This window comes from Notamacropus eugenii, chromosome 4 (genome assembly GCF_028372415.1).
Source record: "Notamacropus eugenii isolate mMacEug1 chromosome 4, mMacEug1.pri_v2, whole genome shotgun sequence".
Taxonomy (NCBI): Eukaryota; Metazoa; Chordata; class Mammalia; order Diprotodontia; family Macropodidae; genus Notamacropus; species Notamacropus eugenii.
The window spans coordinates 390,734,510-390,753,362 of NC_092875.1; the positions used below are offsets into that span (position 1 = coordinate 390,734,510).

General features: G+C 36.8%; 1 protein-coding gene across 4 annotated transcripts in view; it reads left to right on the top strand.

Moving 5' to 3' along the window:
* The window catches only part of CDH6 (cadherin 6), a 182,487-nt gene that overhangs the window by 92,960 nt on the left and 70,674 nt on the right, over positions 1–18,853 (top strand). For all 4 annotated transcript variants that reach the window (XM_072605479.1, XM_072605481.1, XM_072605482.1 and 1 more), the window contains exon 2: positions 2,035–2,393. In XM_072605479.1, the coding sequence (XP_072461580.1) occupies positions 2,166–2,393 (228 nt within the window). In that variant the 5' untranslated portion in view covers positions 2,035–2,165. The remainder of the gene's footprint in view (positions 1–2,034; positions 2,394–18,853) is intronic.

Below are 18,853 nucleotides of genomic sequence, written 5' to 3' on the forward strand. Positions count from 1 at the left end.
CCTTTAAACTGGCCTTTATGATTTTGCCTTTTAAAACAGCTGACAGGGCCATTCCCCATGTCACTCTTTCCCTGCCAGCACCATAGGGGATACATTGGATGCAGCACACATGTCTAATTCTTCACCACAGGATCTTTCTGTGCAGATAATTAAGAGTGTGGGAAACATAAGGAAAGTGTGACTTCCTGTATCTGAATCCTCATATATATCTACAACAGGAAAGGGGAAAAAAGGGGGGGGAGGAGATTTATTAGTGGACTTTCCTCCAAGCACACCTCATCCTTATGCCATGAAGAAAAAGAGAAAAGCTGCTCATTACCTAATGGATCATCAATCATGCTGTACCTGTACCAAAAGCCAACCTAAGGGCAAGAGTCCTGTTCACTGGCCCTCAGCCAACAATGTTAATTGTCACAGTGCTCATTTATTCACCTGTGGAATTTCTAACTTCTCCCAGTCTGCTGTCAGGAAGAAGTATGATAATGTAATGAAGGTTCAAAAAATGCTGAATACTGTAAAGTGCTCCATTTCTATCTCAACAGAAAGTATCCACCCAAGTCAGATGATAGGTGGCTATCAATTTCACTGATGCAAAAGGTAGTTAAGAGTTGCACCTCCTGTTTACAGTAACAAGAGCCAAGTGTGCAAATCTCCCTAGCGGAGGGGGAAAGAAATCGAAACAAAATGCTGATCTGTGAATATAAAATGCGTTCATTGCCTTGTTGGAAATGACATAACTGGTTAATTGTTATTGTGTTCTGCTTTGGGAAGCACTTGGAATCCTTTTTTGTTTTTGTTTAGACAGACTCATTCCATTATCAAGTAATCAGATAAAGAAGTTAATGATATGGTTTTATGCTTTGGATTGTTACTGAGGAATGTGGACTAGGGATAGCAAAAGAATATGTGTGTGCAATGTTTTAACTGCTCAGATTGGTAAACCAATTTGCAGCAGATATGCAGAGTAGCATAGGCCCAGGATCTGCAAAAAGACTAGTCTGATACTAAAGGAAATCACGTTTATGAAAACTTAGACTTTTAGTAAAAATTTAATCCCTTACATGAAGTACAAGAAATGTGAAAAGAGCCAAGGACTGGGAAATCAGGAGACCTAAGCTCTAGACCTGTCTCTGCCATTAACTTCAGTTGCGTCTCTGGGTTAGGCACACAGGTACGAATCTCTGAATTGAATGAAATCTCCATAGCTCTTCATCTAATACAAAGCATACCTGGTCACAGTCCCCTCTCAACTAAATAGTCATTCAGTCTTTCCTTAAAAACTTTCATACATCCACTGTCTTCCAAGGAAACCCATTCATAGTTACTTGCCTCTATGAACATTTGCTTCCTCTTCTGTAAGACCAAAAAAAGTGGACCAGATGGTCCCTTCAAGCCTCAAGATTCTATAATTCTATCATTCCTGGTACCATACTTGGTAAGATTCTTGAAGCTCATTCCCATGACTGTGATATTGTGAAAGTTCCATGAAAGCTTTGTGGGTGATTTAGAAATTGTCGTTTTAATTTCTTAGAGTATCAAGTTTAAGCAGCTGATTCGCTAGATATAAGGCATAATGGAGGGCAAGTTTTAATCAATTGAACTACATTGCAATTGCCCATGATATTCATTTCCTTGGACTTGTGCGGGAAAAGAGAAGTGCAAAGAAAACTAGGAACAGCCAGATTCATTTCCTCTAACCAAATCTCAGCCCACATTTAGAGATATGAAAGAGTTAGTAAAATAAATCCATTGTGACACTTTGTCCCATATCAAAGCTATTACTTAAACAGGGGTTTTTAAGTAATAGAAAGTAAGAAAGAAAGGAGCTGCCTCCTATCCAACACATATTCCATTTAGTATGTTCAAAGACCACTTTCTGCTTTTTCAAATTGATAGCAGACTTTTTTTTTCGGGGGGGGGGGTCGGAGAGAGGGAAGGCTATTTCATTTTCTGTTCTACTTTTCCAGTTTATATGCTGTAACGCTGAATTTTAAGTATCTCTAAAAATGCTTGATATGTTATTATTCTTTGCAGCTTTCCTCTGAGACCTAAGCAACGAACACTGAGGAAGAAAGGAGGAATGAGGCTGGATACAGTGCAGTAAAACTGAGCGCTTTCAGGACAGGAAAAGGCACTACACCCAAGCCCTGCTTTGTGCAATCATAATGAGAACTTACCATTACTTCTTGTTGCTTTTTTGGGTTGGTCAGCCCTACCAAAGTTTCTCAAGCCCCTTCTCTAAAAGGACTAGTGGCTTTCCAGAGAAGAAAAAGATACTGGAGCTATCTGGAAATAGCAAGAATGAGCTTAATCGAGCAAAAAGGAGCTGGATGTGGAATCAGTTCTTCCTCTTGGAGGAATACACAGGATCCGATTATCAGTATGTTGGCAAGGTAGGATTCCTTTGCACACTTTTACATTCTGATTTTAAAAGCCTGAAGAAGTCACTTCTCATAAATAGCTGGGGAGGATATGAGCTTCTGTACACTAAGAATTGTTGCTTATCTGGTAAGACTTTTTTCACATGAGTAGTTTCGGGTAAGAAGACTGTAGCAAGAAGCTAAGAAATCTTAACAAAGAATAAAGAAAATGCTCTCGTCAAAATGAAACACCCACAACCATCCGCATAGGATTATCATAAATCCTTTAATTTTTACCTTCACATGAAAAATGCAGCCCAGTTATGTTATAAAGCAAGATGCATTAAAAATAGTGTGATGGTGATTAGGCTTTTGCTCTCTGAGGGATGGAAAGTTTCATTTTCTCACTGTGAAAGCCAGCAGTCTAAGCTTAGCACATTGCCTGTCAGCTCCATATTAACTATTTCCTGGTAGCTCTACCACTCTGTGCTCTCTTCTTATTCATTTAGGAGAAGAGTGCTTTAGCCCTTCACTACATTATCACCTTATGGAAGGGTTAGGTGATGGGAACTTTTGCCCTAAAAAGCTTTCAGGAGCAGTGAGATTAAAATGCTCTTTCTAAATTGTGGTCAAGTTCACAGAAACACCATGTAAAAATACTATTTGCCAGTCTTATCTGATCACTTTATTGACCCAGAAGTGTATTGGAGGTTTTGTTTATTTCTTTACAGTAACCCTTACAGAGTTGCCAGTGCTGAGTCAGGGAAATGAGGATGGGTTATGTCCTCAGCCTGAGCTTCACAGAAATTAAATTGTCAGCTACATTCTTGGCACAGAATTTCTGTGGCAAGCGAAGATGTAAGAGACAGAAAGGTTTGATCCTTTAGGGATAATGATACTGTCAGGAGGAAAAAAAGAGTCATTCTTTCAGCTCCAGAGATGAGAAAGTGGACGTGGATACAGCAAATAAGAGATTTTAAGAGATGAGATCTTAACAGACAAGTTTTGATTATCACCCCCTTTTCAAACATCTCTTCTAAGAAAGCTTGTAAATAACAGGAATGCTACTAATTCTAAGAGCTTCCAGTGTTCACCAGGAGATTTTCACACGTATTTGAAGTAGAATGTCAGAACTCACACCTTAGAAAATGATAAAATATCCCAGAAGAGAGAAAGAGGTATCATACATTGTTATTCACTATATCTAAGTATCCCCTGTTTTCAATGAAGAAAAAGTCCTCAATGGCTCTGTCTGAGGCTTCCGGTCTTTGTTCCAATGTACTGAATTATTAATGGGGAACAATGTTTGAGAGGAAATATTCAATAAGTGGGTGAGCTAAGGCCTGGGGCTCAGAAGAGCTAGCTTACCCCTGAACACACACACACACACACACACACACACACACGCACACACACACACACTCACATTTACTATGAATCTCAGAAGTATTGGAGCCCTGAAGAAAAATCTTAATTTCTTTATTCCTCAGTCCCTTTCCTCTCTGAAATTTGAGCAGTTCTAAGTTTATAGGCTTCTTGTGAGGATAGTTGATATAAAAATGATTATATAGCATTTTGTAAAATGTAAAAGTGCTTTATTAGTGTTAAGTACTAACAACAGATGGTACTTTTATTCAGCATCCCTAAATCCTTCTACAATAATGTGTTTTAAGCTTTGCTTCTCAAATTCTGTTTGTGCATTTTAGCAACAATTCTGTCATAATTTTAATAAGGAAGGGACAGGATATTTCAGGATGTCAGAATCAACTGTGGATAAAGTTGTGCAAGAGGCACTCAAGAAAATGGAGATTAGTCAATAACTTGATTACTTTGTAGCAAAATTCCAGAAATCATATTGTCTTATGAAGCCATCTTAGCAATGAACTAGCATACACTCACTCAGTAGAACCATCGTGGGCCATGTATAAATAAAGACATTCAAGCCAAAGAATGGATTTGTAGGAATGAATCTTAAAAAAAAGTCACTTTGTAATTTCTTTTAATATGATTGATAGCAGCGGTGCAGTATAATAAAAAGTGTGCTGTGGTAATTAGTCAGTAGAACTGTCATCAGATCTTGGGTCTGACACATTAACTCTGCAACTATGAGCAAGTCACTTAACCTATCTCAGATCCAGTTTTCTCATCTCTCCAATAGGGGTAATAATATTTGAACTACCTCCCTTACAAAGTCATTGAAAGAAGAGTACTCTGCAAGCTTTCTTGTGCTATATAAATGTCAGCTATTGTAGGGCAATCAATCAATCAACCGATAAAATTTTTAAACATCTACTTTGTGTCTGGCACTGTGCTAATCAAGACAAAATAGATAAGAAGACAAAAATGAATCAGTCCCTGCCCTTGAAGGCTTGCATTCTAACAGGGGAGAGATTTTATTTCTAAGGAAACATAAAGTATATACAAATCTGATACTTTGGGAAGTGGGGCTTTGGAAGGAAGAGAACAGCCTAGTATCTCCCATTATATTACAATGATCAACTTCTTATTGTAATCCCAGTCAGAAATAAAGGCAGATCTTCTGTTGCCCCAGTCTTATTTCCAGATACCATTTGTCATGGATCAATGTTGTCTACAACAATTTATTATTGAGAATATAGCTAGTATTCAGTAGCTACTGCCCTCCTTCTGTTTCTTATTCTTGAATGAATGAGAAAATGGATCTTTAAGAGCATATTTTATTGATCAGCCTAAGACTAACCACAATGAGAACTTTTAAAAGAATTTTGAGTGAAATTGGCCATATTGCTGAACAATCTGTGAAGTCTGATACCAAGAGGAGGATAACTGACAAATTTTAATACAATCTTAACCTCTTTTTCCCGCTATGATTGTCTGATTGTGACACTTGGCAAAAGCTCAGTTAAAAAAATAGAGTGGGAAAGGGAAGAATTAAGAGTATAAAAGTGGCCAAGGCCAATTAGAGCAGAAACAATTAACAAGCCAATTCAGATTCACTTAAGGGTCCACTTCTCCCTCCCGCCACAACAATACTATAGTCACACACACACACACACACACACACACACACACACAGAGATAGTCTTATACATATATATGTATATATTGTATATACATGTGTGTGTGTGTCTGTGTGTGTGTCTGTGTGTATGACTACAGTGTTGTGGAAGAGAGAGGCAGAATGTTAAGTGGAACTTTTAACAAATTGCTATTAAGATTACTTCTTAACTGTGAATTTATTTGTTAGTTTCTGTACATATAGGTATACATACATATATATATATATATATACACATATGTATTTCTATATGGACATGTGTATATACATATGTGTATTATAGAATTGCATACAGTGTATGTTATATAAATCACTGAGGACTGAAACAGGACATCCGGATTTCCATTATTTGGGACAATTTCTGTTCTGACTAAATATAAGAATCATATTTTAGTTACTTAGTTACTGTTTGTGGGTAGACAGCAAGTCAGTTCATTTACTCCAATCTAATGAACAAAGGACCTTCTATTTCTGTAATAGATCAATAAGAAAATGGCACAGTAAATTACATTTTACAAATATCTTTTGCTCACTTCCATGTACAAATTCAGAGGGGTATCTGATTTTGAAAACATATGGATCTTGCCCAGAGATTTTAAATAAGCTAAAATTATGTCTTATCTTCTTGATAAGAGAAAGCAAAGTCCAAATCAAAGATGTTTCATTAGAAATATCCAGTCTCTAGCTGTTCTTTATTTAAACACTGGAATCATCAGAAGTGCTTTCAGAGCAATTTTAAGGAATAAACAGAGAAAATGATAGCAATCTGAGCAGGAGGTTAACAAAGGCATGGGTCATGTGGTAAAGACTACATCATGGAGAAGAGGCCATAAACACTACTATGACCGAAGAATCAGCTAGTAAATAAGCACCCCCAAACACACTCCCTGTATCTTTGGCAGGCATTAGTCCTATTAAAGAAATTGCAGGGAGAAATTGCCCATCCATGTTTTCCTGCTGCTCCTTCCTTCCTACCAGATTTATATCCTTCAGCAATTCATTGAGAGATGTAATTGTCACTGCCCCTTCTCCACAAGGAATCCAGCAGGATAATAAGATAAGATTAGGTTCAATAAGAAAACAAATAAGATCATTTCCATTTGTGTAGGACTTTTATACATCATTAGCAAAGGGCTTTCTCCTTAGGGAAGAAGTCATTATCACCTACATCTTACAGACAAAGAAACTGAGTCTGGGAGAGCCCTAGTGACTGATGTAAGATCACACAGTGAGCAAATGGTAGACCTAGGACTTTCTAACTCTTTGTACCATATGCCATATTGTCATCTATTAGATGAGAAATGAAATATGTAATATCTTAAGAACATGTACTAATTGGAATGGACAAACTTATGCACATCCATAACTGATACCGCAACAGATATCTGCATATGGATACTTCACAGGTATTCATAACTGATACCTGTACAGAAATCCCTTGAATAAAACCCTCAAAATGTGGCCATCCATGTCTATTTGAAGATCTCCAATGAAGGAGAATAGCCTCTTGAACCTATTCTACTTCGTCAGTTTTAATTATTAAGACACTTTTCATTACTTCCATCAGAAGCATCTCTTTCTGTGCAGCTTCACAGAAGATGAGATTGAAAAGGAATCCCTAAGGCCATCTAGTCTCTAACTCATAGCAGATGAAGAGTCCCTTCTAGTACATCTCCCACCTATCACCACCATCAAAATGGTCATCCACTCTCTGTTTAAAGAACACTAAGGTATACGGGGTGTTCAGGGAGGACTAACACTTCTGGTGTGAGGGTTCACTGAGCCCTTTTCAGGGCTGCTCATCCACCCCTGGTGTCCACCTTTCACCCAATTCTCATCTGTGCCTCCAAAAAACTATAGCATGGGCATTGGCCACACCCTCATAGAATTCTTTCAGCAGATACGCTAAACCAGGTTGAGGTAACTGACAATCCTCATTAGTGAGTTAGGGGGTTGTCTACTCTAAGCATGTTAAGACTTCTTCTAGTGGAATGGGCAGATGAATACAGTTTGTTCCAAGAGCCATGAAAGCAGCTGAAACAGGCATTGTGGAGCACTTAGAGCTTGGTCAGACATTAGAAACTCCAAAATCATCCACTGCATCCAGGGCCATCACCAGTCATCTTGATTTCTTTCCTGCCAGTGGACTTCAATGACTCAAGAAGAGATGGGCTGATGATTTTGTGCAAATCTGCCTCACTTGAATCTAATTCTTACACAAGTCAAATACATAACCCTGTGATGTCCTTGGTCCTCTTTGAAAACAGAAGGATGAATAACAGCCCTAGAAAAGAGAATACCCCACACACTGAGGGTTTGGAATCGTTCTAATTGTTATAAAGTTTTGCCCATATTCTACTCCCTGTCTTCCATATGACAGCCTTTCAAATGCTTGAAGACAGATATTATGACCTTCTATTCTGGTCATTTGTTCTCTAAATTAAAACTACCCTGTTCTTTCATGAAACTTTCATAGGATATAATCTGTAGTTCTCTTCTTATCTTTATCACTCTTCACTAGATGTATTCCAGTCTGTCAGTGTCCTTCCTAAAATATACTATCTAGAATTGAATATATTAATCCAATTATAGTCTGAATAGTCCAAAGTATAAGTTCAATCACCTATATGGGCAATGAAAAGAATGGTGGATCTAGAATCAGAGAAACAGTGGTTGAAATCATAGGTTTTCTACTTACTGTCTTCAAGATCCTGGCCAAGTCACTCAGACTCTCTGCTCCTCTGTTTCCTTGTCTGTAAAATGAAGGGGTTAAACTGGATGATTTCTAAAGTCTCTTTCAAATCTAAATCTCAAATCCTATAACCTTGCTCTTTTTGGATACTCTGACTTTATTAATGCATTCTGTGCAGACTACCATATAACGGTATTACCATGTAACACTTTTTTTGGATGTATTTGGGGTTAAGTGACTTGGTAAGGGTCACACAGCTAGTACGTGTTAGAGGCTGAATTTGAATGCAAATTCTCCTATCTCCAGACTGGTGGTCTATTCACTGTGCCACCTAGCTGCCGCATTTTCATTTTTATTTATTTTAGGATTTTCAGACTATAATTTTTTTCAAGTTTTTTCAATTAGATTTTTGACTACAATGTAACACTGTTCATTTGACCCAGAAGACTCCAGATCTTTTTTGCACAAATTGGTTTCTAGCTATGCCCTCCTTCATTCTGTTCTTCTGTCATGAATTTTTTAACCCAAATATAAAATATATAATATATATATATATACATATACACACATATATATACATATAGACAGTTTTCATTGTTCTCCTATAAATTCTTGCTGTAATATAGCATGTTACATAGATTATTTTTTTGTCCTGAAGTTACAAAAATGCCTTGGTCACATCAGATCTTAATCTCATAGGATCATCGATATAGAGATGACTTTAGAGGCCATTTCATCCAACTTTTTCATGTTACAGAAAAGGAAACTTACTTATCCAAGGCTACACATGCCATAACTATCAGAGGCAGGATTTACACTCAGATCTGATGATTGTAGCATACAATTTCATCATTGAATTAAAAAAATGTTGTTTAGTTGTTTCAATAGTGTCCAGCTTTCCTTGACCCCACTGGGCTTTTCTTGGGAAAGATACTGAATAGTTTGCCAATTCCTGCTCCAGATCATTTTACAGATGAGGAAACTGAAGCAAACAGGGTTCATGACTTGCCCAGGGTCACACAACTAGTAAGTGTCTGTGACCAGATTTGAACTCAGGTCTTCCCTTCTCTGGGCCCAGCACTCTATCCACCAGTTTTTATATTTAGTAGCATATATGTTTATTCATTAAATATACTTTTAGAAAATATACTTTTATACTTCTCTGTAGAGCTAAATTTATTCCATTTTATTAAATCTGTGACAAAGAATACTCTATCAACCTTAATCACCATCTTCTGCTTCCCTTTTTGGCCAAGTACTGCCACTGCCTAGGTCTCTCTTCACTAGGGAAAATGTCCTATTTGCTGCATGATGATGAGACCCCATTTGCTATCTTTTTGAATGTATCTGTGTCAGGAGGAAATTGCAAGTTCTGCTTTCTGCAGTTACTACCACTTTTCCATGAATCGTCAATATCATAGCTTCTGGGAGAGTATTTGATTATTCTGAATACAGGAATGCTGTTAAAGGAACAAAAGAAAAGGTGGGCTCCTTATCTTGCTGCATCTGAAAATGCTTTACTCAAAGCATTTTCATGAGATAGAAGGAAGCTGAGAAAGTGTCTGGGGCAGCAGTGGCAGGGCTCTTTCCAACAGCTGAAGTGAGCTCCCCACAAGACAGCTCATGCAAAGAGGTATGGAATGAGCAACAGACCAGCGCCTTTAGCTGCTTCTATTACCATATTCCGTGCAGGCAGGGAAAGTGACAGAAAACTAAGTAGCTAAATAAGAAAAACTAAAATAGAGAGTCAGCCTTGGATAGGTTGTGCAATTGCTTGAGTCTTCTGTATCATTTTGCCTTTGGGGACTCTTCTACAGCTTGCAGGTCTGCTTTTCAGGAGAAAAAAAGTGAGTGTGCACACTCAGAAAGGTGGATAAAGTATCAAAAACTTCTCTTCCCTGACTATAACAATCTGTTCTCTGACTCCATGCCCACCTGTAAGCTGGATTAGGATACAAGTTGCCAGAAAGTGAATTTTGTCACCTCATACCCATTATGATGAATCCCTATATCCTCCTTATACTACTGATAATTTATTGATTTTTATGATTTGTTCACCACAAAGATCAAATCAAGATTCAGAAATTTTTACTCAAATCAAAATCCTTATTCGTTATCTTATAAATTCTTTTCATTTGAATACGAGTAAGAGATGCAACGTATCAGTAACACCCCAGCTTCTACTTCATATATTTTTTCTAAAGTTCTAGTAAATACGGAATTTAATCTTTCTTTGAATTATGGTTGAAGCCCTGGTGTTTCTGGATAATTTTATAACATAATTGGGCTTTAAGATATCACTTTTTCACAAAGGAAATGCCATGTTGGCCACCTCTCTTTTTAAATATAGTGATGAATAAAATGCCCACACAAGGAGAATCAGTGATTAATAGTTATGTGAATCTATACTACAACCCACAAATTGAAACCACTAAATTTTCCAGTCTAATTGAAATTATGGATAGTTTCAGCATATCATTTTAAACATGGGAAGCCAAGAACATGTTACAATCAGCATCATATTTAAATAATGGATCTTGAAGCAAAATACACAAGACACTCCCTTCCTCTTTGTACTTGGTATGTAATAACTACTTAATAAATGCTGACTGATTGATTCTTAATTGCAGAGTCACAGCTCCCTCCTTTCATAGGTCTCAGACAATATTAGGGTTTCTTATACTACTGACACACAGGAACAAACCAGCTTTCCTTGGCTCAGTGCAGCTTTCTTATGTCACTAGACAGCATCTTGCTTTACCCATGAATTTAGGTGACAATGACATAGAACCTTCATCAGTATGCACTGTAAATGTGTCTGCATTCACTAAAAACTCTTTCAAGGCAGTGTTGAATATAAAGGTGAAGGAAAGAAGAGAATTCCCCCAGAGGACCAAGAAAGAATCAATAGGGTTTTAGGCTTTGTTTTTGGTTTGGTTTGTTTGGTTTTTGTTTTTTCATTGCATCAAAAGAGAAATGTAGCAAGGATTGTTGAAGGCTGAATGAAGAATCGAAGTTGAAATCATGATTCATGGGAATAGGAAGGAAAGCAACATTATAGAATATTCCAGTTGAGAAATATTTATATTTCCTTTGACTTCTCTGTTCACATATTACATATATTCATGAGGAAATGCATTTTAAAAGATTAAAATCTATTCACTTGTGAATGATAAGGATAAACACTTTAGATGGACCAGTAGCTTTCAGAAGACTGGAAGGGAAGGACGGGTGTGGCAAAGCTAAAAGTATAAAAGATCACTTTAGATGGAACATTAGAGGTAACTGAAGGAAAGAAAAATTAAAGTCAGGAAGAAAGTTGAAAAAGTTTTCAGAGATAAAGCATTTTAAGGGTAAATGTGGAGAGAAATAGATAAAATGTTTTTCACTGATGGGAAGTATATCACTATTGTTAAAATGCTGAAGAAAAATGAAGGGGAGAAAAGGAGGAATTCCAAGACAGAATTGAAAAGGTTCTTTAGAAAAGAAAAATACAAGTAGTCAAGGAGATGATGCTGGTAGTTCCACTTGGGGTAGGTATTTGGGGGCCAGAGGTGATACTAAAAACAAGACAAACTATGAACCTAACTCTAACAGCTGAAGAGGAAGTTTTTGTCCAGAAAACTCTCCTCTGAAATAATAAAAAAAATGTTTGGAATCCAATGTTGAAACCAAAAGAGTTTGCTGTTGTTCAGATTCTGCCTCTCAGTAGAATACCAAAGAAATAATGAAAGAGAGAAGATGGCATTCTCACAAAGGCATATGTTTAATAATAGAAAGAATTAGAAGGAGAGACCTGCCATGGTGTTACTTTTTAAAAATGTAATCATGATAAACAGGCCTTTCTATTCTTCCACTTGGCATCTCCAGCTAAACTTCCTTCATTCCATAAACATTTAAATGTTTCTTGATGCAAGGCACTAAACCAGACACTGAGAATGATGAAACACAGACCTTGCACTTAGGAAGCTTATGATCTAATGGGAAGGGAAGGAATATTCCCAAATAAAAATGGTACAAGAAAAAGTGAGAGAAGGAAAAAAAAAGCACTATAGGTCAACCATCATGAAAAGTTTGAGGAGAAAAAGATCTCTTTCATCTGGAAAGACCAACAATGATTTAATGGAGGATGGAAGGGTTTCACCTGAGTCTTTCAGCTTTGAAGGAAAGGAGGGTATCCCAATACACTGAAACTGCTTTTGGACCTAGAAAAGTTTGGATGAAACAACCAAACTGATTAGTGATGCTAAAAAAACAGCTGACCTTTACTGACAGCACACTTTAGCTCAAAGAAGGGAAACTCTGACAGGCGAAATCTGGGACTAGGCAAGGATCATCAGCGATAAATAATGGCCAAAGTAATTGAGGGCTCCAGTAAAGTTTTTCAAGCTAATGTAAGCAGAAAGTAGAAAGTGGGAGGTCCATTCCAGGAACAGGGGAGGGAGGGGCTCTACTTGGCTAGAAAGGACAGAGCTAAGAGTACAAATAGAAGTCATAGTGAGACAAATTTATATTTGATGTAGGGGGTGGGGAGGCAGAAACTGTCTAGCAACTAGAGTTATCTAAAGAGGAATGGGCTCCCTCAGAAGGGGACTGTAGTATTGTCCAAGAAAAGGTGAGACCAACACTTGTCAGGCATATTGCAAGAGGAATTTTTGTTTAGGTTGAAGTTGAATTAGATGACCTCTGGGATCCCCTTCTATGAGATTCTGAGAAATATTCAATGGCGATCTTTTCCCTAATCTCTAATCTCAAACTCCTAACTAGCTGATGGACACCTCCACCAACAGTTTTCTCCAGCACCTCAAATTCAATATATCAAATATATCAATATATCAATATAACTCATCCTCTTCACACCCTAATCTTGTACCTCCTAAATATTTGTTTCTTTTGATGGTACTCTCCATCACCCCTCATATCTAACCATCTATCATGTCCTGTTGTTTCTGTCTCATTTGTTTCCTTTTTCTCACTCACACTAATAGCTTGTCTCAAGCCATTATTTCCTCTTTTGTGGATTATTGGAATAACCACCTAACTGGTTTTCCTGTCTATGTCTCTCCTCATATCTCTTCCTTTAAAATGCTATCAGAATTAGCTCCCTAATGCATGAATCTCATCATGTCACTCCCATGTTGAAAAGCTTTCAATATCTTTCCATATGTTATCCAATAAAATATTAACTCATTAATTTGGCATTTAGGTTCTACAAAATCTAGTTCCTAACTACCTTTCCTTTCAAGCTTTACTATAGACTATGTACCTTTCAGACAAACTGGATTGAATGCTTGATCACCTCCTGTCTTTTCCTACCTTGTTATATATGCATGTCTAGATAAGACATATCTCAAACTCTTGAGATTCTTTTCTGTCCAAGAGAAATATTATATGAATAAAAATAAAATAAAACAAGCAGAACCAGATATACAAACAAGATACACATTGACTTCAACAATGGAAATGGAGATAACAAGAATATCAAAACTGAATGCTGTAGAATTATAATGACCAAGGAAGGTCCTGAAGAAGAGATGAGGAAATTCAAGTACTTCATTTCTTTATAGAGGTAGAAGTATAGAAGGAGAAGACAGCATGTACTATAACCTTGATGTGTTGGTTGATTTTCTGAACCACTTTTTCCTCCTTTTTTTATTCTTTCTAACAAGATGAACCAATAGCATAGAAGAGGAAGGAGGAATATATATGTGTGTGTGTGTGTGTGTGTGTGTACATATGTATATGTATATGTATATATGTATATATGAAGGTGGTATCTGCCAGTCAATCAGTCAGACATTTATTACATACCTACTAGGCACCAGGACCTGTGCTAATCTCTGAGAATATAAAAGCAAATTTGAAATTATCCCTTCTTCATTCTAATTTGGGGGAAAAGTATATGCAGAATAGATAAAAATTTAAGAAAGTTAATTGGAGGGGGAGCACAGTAGCAGTTGTGGGAATCAGTAAGACCTTCACATAGAAGATGACCCTTGATTTTAGTCTCAAAGGGAACTAGATATTTACAGAGGAAGAGGTTAGGAGGGAGTATATCCAGCTGGAGGGCCAGTCAGCTCAAAGACACATAGAAAAAGAATGGAGGTTCATGTGTTCAGAATAGCAAGTGGTCCAGTATGTGTGGATTATGGAGTGGGTAGACAGGAGTAATGTTTAAGAAGTCTAGAAAAGTAGAAGACTGGTGAAGAACTTTAACTGCTAGACAGTAGTTATATTGGATCCTAGAGGTAATAAGGAGCCACTGAGTTTATTGATTAGAGTGATGGTATGGTCAGACCTATATGATTCAGGAAAATCACCTTGGCAGCTGTGTGGAGGTTAGAGTTGAGAGAGTGTTGAGGTAGGGAGAATAAACAGTAGCCTCTTTCAACAGTCCAGCCAAGAGGTGATGAGGGTCTAAACAAGGGTGGTGGCTATATAGATAGTAAGGAGAGGGTATATGTGAAAGAAGTTATGGAGGTAGAAATGGCAAATTTTGTTCATTATTTGAATATTTGGGGTGAGAATGAAGAGTTGAAGATGACATGAAGGTTGTAAACCTGAGTGAGTGAAAAGGTAGTGATATTCTTGATAGAAAAAGGAAAATTCAGAAGAGAGGCTTTGGGTAAAAATATGAATACTCTTTTTGGGCATGGTGAATTTGAGATGCCCATGAGACATCCAATTTGTATCAGGTAGTATGTGATATGGAACTGGAGTAGGGTAGAAAAACTAGTACTGGATATTTAAATCTGAGAGCCATCTGCATAGAAATGTCAGCAGAATAAATGGAAACTAATGAGATCACTAAATGAGGAAGTGTAGTGAGAAAAATGAAGAGAACTTGGGACAAAGCCTTGGAGAACATCCAGTGTTAATGGAAGTAGAATGGATGATGAATCAGTAAAGGAGACTAATAAGTAGTGGTTAGATTCTCTAACCCAAAATAAAGTTTCCAGCAAGAGAGGGTTGTCAATAGAGTCAAATGCTTCAGAGAGAGATCATAAAGGATGAATACTGAAAGGAAGCCATTAGATTTGGCCATCAAGAGATCATCACGAAATAAAAAGCAGAACCAAGAGAATATATATAGTAATAGAAACCTTGTTGAAAGAACAATTTTGAGCAAATAAGTCATTTTGATTATTATCAATATCCAAATTAACTATGAAGTACATATGAAGGAAGACATCATCTGCATCCTAAGAAAAAACTGATAAATAGGAGTTTGTATAGGATGATTTTACATACATGCATGCACACACAAACACACATTTGTGTCTAATGGTAGCCATCACTAAAGCGGAAAGTGGAAGGGAGGAAAAAAAGGGGGGGAAAAGAAATTTGCATGATAACTTTATTATATATTTAAAAGGAATAGTAAGTTGTGCATAATAAGATGTGCAGTTTCATGTGCAATCATCTTTTTATTATACTATGTTATGGAAATTCTTGTTTTATTCCATAAATTAAAAATATTTTTTTTTAAAAAAAGAGATCATCAGTAACTTTGAAGAAATCTATTTCAAATGAATAATAAGGTTAGAAATCAGATTTCAGAAGACTCAGAAATTAAAGAGCAAAGAAGAGATGATAACTTTTTCAAGGAGTTTAGTTGAGAAAGGCAGGAGAGGTATTGGATACCTTTCCAGAATGGTGGAATCTCATGAGAGTTTTTTAAGGATAGAAAAGTTTTTAACATATTTGTAGGTATCTGGGAAGAAACTACTAAATAGCAAGAGATGGAAGATGAAAGAAGAGAGATGATAACAGAAGTAGTCTACTGGAGAAGACAGGAGGGAATAAGATCAAGGGTATATACAGAGGTTGACTTTGTGAGGACTTAGTACTACTTCTTCATCAGAAACTGGATTAAAGGAGGAAATGGTGAGGGGTGATGTCAAGAAGTTGTCAGATAAAGAGCGAAGAAGCAGAAGAACTCTCAGTGATTGGCCTCTATTTCAGAAGGTGTAATACTAAGCACCCCACCATACACAGGGGGGCCTGCTATCACAAGTTCTTAGATCTGCATACATAAAAGGAAAGCAACTTTCAAAGGGTTAACAATCATTTTTAATCAAGTACATGTGTCATTCCTTTAACCAAGCACATATATCATTCACCTAGTTCAGGGGAGTCAGAAAATTCAGAGAAATTAAAGATCAACAGACATGGCTTCCTCTGCCTAAATTCAACTGACAATTGGACCCCAATTCTCTGACTATAGTTACCAGAGAGGGAAGCACTGACATCAGGGTTTTCAAAGGGGAGAGGGGAATGGAATTCCATAAAGTGACTTCCAAGAGTCCTAGTCTGGCACTCAAACCTTCTAACAAAAATGATGCCCCAAAGTAAAACCTCACTCTCAGAGTATTTATACACTTTTTAGAGCCAGAGGGCATAACCCTCTGACCCAGGGCCTCAATAAACAAAAGGTTCTTGGGACCCTCTTACAAAACAGCTCTCCTAATCTAGCTTCCCACAATGGGCAAGTCCATCAATGAGTGGGAAAGATCTTTAATAGCATTATTCAATCAGAGGCACTTTTAGTAAAACAAAAATGGCAAAAGATTCTAATTTGATTGCCATCACAGAAGGTAGGGAAAGCTTGGAAAGAGAAGATTTGAAATAGCCTTTTTGGAGCATATGGTAGAAAATCAATTAGGAGGGAATAAAAGGATTGCCATGGTAAAATGAGAGTCTAGTTGACATTAGATGACTTAATTTTGTCATGGACCCAATTGGGATTTCCTTCAGTTCTATCTACCTGCACATGAAAAGGAACAAAGGATATATATTATGGAGATAATTCAGGTTTGGGATTTGACAGAACTTGAGAGGTGAAAAAACAAAGGAGCAAGAAATTTGAGAATAAATGAGAGAATTGAACTGGTTCTCTAAGGGGTCAAGGTTGGGAAGAGGCCAGAACAGAGATGATATTCAGGAAAAGCACTGACAGAGAGATTGTTGATTATGATGAGAACAATGAACAGGTTGGTGTACATATAAAAACAAAACACAGCAATACAAATTAGAAAAAATCAGAAACAAAAATAAATTATCTTCAGCCTTTAAAAGTGCATCGCAGTGCCATGTCCCTGATAAAGTCTTTCCTGATATTCTCCCTCTTTCCTCAAATCTCTCTGTCTGTGATAAAATATGGACCTTTTCACATTCTAACACATATTAATTCTTTGCATGCAAATCCCTTCACTCTGATCAGATTATAAGCTACTAAAAGGCAGAAGATGTTATTTTCCATCTTTGCATTGCCAGTGCCTAACGTAGTATCTTGCACATAGTAGACACTTAATAAATGCTGCATTTACTTGAATTAAATATTAATTCAATGAGGGTACCTTCAACAGTGTGAAATCAAAAGCAAAACTGGAAGAATCCAAAGCAGAGAGTTAGAGAATTAAAAAGTAAATTCATTTTCTAAGAATTCACAGGAAACACCAATGTGCAAACAAATCAAATAAATGTTCTTTCAATGCGAAAGAAAGAAAAAAATCTGAGAAAGAGCAGGGAAGCCCATGATGAACCAGAAAATAACTGATGGCAGCAGCTGTATGTGATGTGCTTGCTATCAAGAAAAGTGAAATGGGACACAAGTTTTTAGTTTATTCTTACCAGCTGCATTTTCTACCAATCAGTTTTGAACTTTCAATGGACGAATACTCATTTCTGAAAAATAATTCCATCTTAATGCTGCCTCCCCACTATTTGTGCTATTAAATACAATTTAAAATGGGAACATGAAAAAAAAAATCTGTCAAGACAAAGTCAGCATTAACTTGGAGCTATGAAAAGCTATAGCACCTTCCTGACTTGAATTTTGCTTGCATAGTTTTTAATGCAGAGTTAGATGTTATTCAAAACTGTCAAACAATGAGAATCCAACTTATTTTCTTCCCCTGAAACATTACTGTTCTGTTATAGTGCATGTTTTTCTTGTCTGTTTTTCATTCTTTTCAATTGAGAAGCGTCTGGACATTGAGCAATTAATGATCTCTCCATTGGAAACCACGTTTTTTCTTGCCCCCTTTTAAGACTGCAGTTTGTAGGTTGTATGTGAATCAAATCTACATTTCCCCCCACTTAAGATCATAGATCTAGAGTTGCAAAGTCATTTAATTCAACCCATTCATTTTACAGATGAGGAAACTAAGCCTATTCCTTCTCAATCTTTCCCATGTCATGAATTGTCCTTTCCAAAGAAAGTCATTAGCAAGTTACTGGAGGCCTGGCATATGCCTCAGATAAAAGGGGCATTGTTTTCCTCATTTCTTAAAGGTACATATAGTTGTTAAATCAAATTAAGAAATTAGATGCCTTGTAAATTTCACAGGAGAATAAAATAGTGTGTTAGTCCATTTCATTTACTGAAGTGTTCTTAAAATTCTATGTAATAAAATGGAAAATGGGTAATCCTGTCTCAGCCTACCACCCATAAGATCTTGGACAAGTCATTTCACTTCCTTAGGCCTCAGGTTCCTCATCTGTAAAATGCGAGGTTAAAACTAGATGATTTCTGAATCTCCTCCCAACTGTAAATTTATGTTCTCATGATCTTAGTTAAATGCTATTTCATACATATTGTAGATATCCTACAAGTAATAGCAGAGATTATATCCAGGGAGAAAATACAATCAACATTTACGCATAGAAAGTTCAGGTACAATCCAGTGAAACAATAAAATAGGAAGATGAAAAAAGAAACCCAATAAGCTAGTAAAGAGGTGTTAGAACTAGAAGGGATCA